Raw genomic sequence first — 2,127 nt, forward strand, 5'->3', positions numbered from 1 at the left:
CACGAACCCGTGTGCCCTGCATCGGCAGGCGGACTCTCAACCACTGCACCACCAGGGAAGCCCCCCCTTTCTATTTCTTGACCTGGCCAAAACCTTTCCTGTCTCAGGGCTTTTGCATTGCTGTTGTACTTGAATGAAAACTTGCAATTCTTTACATGAGGTTGCTTATTCTTTATTCCTGGTTTCTTGGCTCAACTTTTATTTTCTCACAGGTGTTTACCTATTTAAAGTTGACCAACTCCCACTGTTCTTTTTCATATGCTAGGAACCAGTTTTCAGTCTGAAGTTGTCTTATTTCTTTGCTTCCATTTTGTTCTCTTTTGCCTAGTGGGATGCATTTGTATTCAAGTGCTAGGACAGTGAATGATACATAGTAGACATTCAGTAAGCATTGGGGGAATGAATGGCTATATCCTCCATCATGCTAGATCAGATGTCTCTCCAACATACTTTATCTTATGTTAATGAGACACATTTCTGCTTCATCCTCTTTGCCCGTTTTGCGAGGATCTATTTGGAGAGCAGCAAAAACTTTACTAATTGAGAATTGTCTACCATTGATTCTGAATCAGCTGGGGTTTTTTTAAGATGTTATGGCTTTATTTAATTGTGTTTCCCCTCATATTCAAGAAGTAAATTTACACTTGATGGTTTCCTTCATATGACAGAATTGTCACAAAGAGCCAGCCCAAACCGTGGCATTTTAGAAGCAGTTTTATTTCCTGATTTAGAAGCAGTTTTATTACCATAACCTGATTATGAAAGAATTAATTTTCTTTCTAGAAGTTGGAGAAATTGGTGATCATATGCAGTGGTCTTTGGAAATCCAAAACAAGCGTAAAAATATGGAAAGAGGCCGTGAACACAGTTCATCGGGAAATGTGTTTCATCTGAGCAGAAATCTTGTTACTTTAAGGCAAAACCATGATAAGTTTGATGTACTGAACTCTAATTTAGATTTAGTTAACCAGAATAAAAGCTGTGTAGCGAAGAATCCTGACAAGTTTAATAAATATGAGAAATCGTTTCTTCGTACTAAGCATGAAAAACGTTACACTGGAGTTAAATGCAATAAATATGGAAACACCATCTGCACCAATTCAAAACTCAGTATACGTCAAACTGAAAAACGAAAGAAACATGAGTGTATTGAATGTGGTAAAACCTTCATCAAAAAGTCTCAACTCACTGTACATCAGAGAACTCATACAGGAGAGAAACCATATAAATGCCTTAAATGTGGCAAAGCCTTCTGTAGGAAAGCAGAGCTCAATGTACATATGCAAGTGGAAAGAGGAATAAAACCCCATGCATGCAGTGAGTGTGGGAAAACCTTCTCCAGGAAATCTCAGCTCCTTGTACATCAGAAAACTCATACGGGAGAGAAACCCTATACATGCAGTGAATGTGGAAGAGGCTTCATCCAGAAGGGTAACTTTCTTATACATCAGCGAATTCATACTGGAGAGAAGCCCTATGAATGCAAGGAATGTGGTAAAGCCTTCAGTCATAAGCCATGTCTCGTTGCACATCAGGTATTTCACACTGGAAATCCTCCCTATGTATGCAGTGAATGTGGAAGAGCTTACTTTCAAAAGTCGAGTCTCATTAGACATCAAAGAGGTCATACAGAAGAGAAACGCTATAAATGCAACGTATGTGGGAAAGGCTACTCCACGAAGTCAATACTCAGTAGACATCAGAGAGTTCATACAGGAGAGAAACCCCATGGATGCAGCAATTGTGGGAAAGCCTTCTGCCACAAGTCCTCCCTCACTAAACATAAGAAAACTCATATGAAAGAGAAATATGTGGATTCAGTCAAGGTGGAGAATGATTTTCTTGGGAACCACAGCTCATTATGCACCACAGAACCCGTACAGGAGAAAAACTCTGTTGAAACAATGACAGTGCAAGGGCCTTCTGTGGCCATGCAGACATCATTAAATATCAGGGGGTTCCTAGCCCAAGGGAATGTAGTCCTTGTGGGACAGCCTGTTGCCAGATGTGTACCCTCAGGTAATAACAGAGAATTTGTACAGGAGAGAAACCTCATGAATGCAGTAAATGTGGTAGTGCCTTCAGTTACCAATTATGTCTTATTTTATGTCACAGGAAACGTGTAGG

At 40.0% G+C, this 2,127-nt stretch overlaps 1 protein-coding gene across 1 annotated transcript in view; it reads left to right on the forward strand.

Moving 5' to 3' along the window:
• LOC103083492 (zinc finger protein 350-like) overlaps nucleotides 1-2,126 on the forward strand; it is a 19,669-nt gene extending 17,543 nt beyond the window's left edge. Inside the window, exon 5 of the mRNA XM_007455896.1 lies at nucleotides 784-2,126. Within this exon, the coding sequence (XP_007455958.1) occupies nucleotides 784-2,126 (1,343 nt within the window). The remainder of the gene's footprint in view (nucleotides 1-783) is intronic.
• Nucleotide 2,127: the final 1 nt, after the last annotated feature.

This window comes from Lipotes vexillifer, unplaced genomic scaffold, assembly GCF_000442215.2.
Source record: "Lipotes vexillifer unplaced genomic scaffold, Lipotes_vexillifer_v1.1 scaffold1665, whole genome shotgun sequence".
NCBI lineage: Eukaryota > Metazoa > Chordata > Mammalia > Artiodactyla > Lipotidae > Lipotes > Lipotes vexillifer.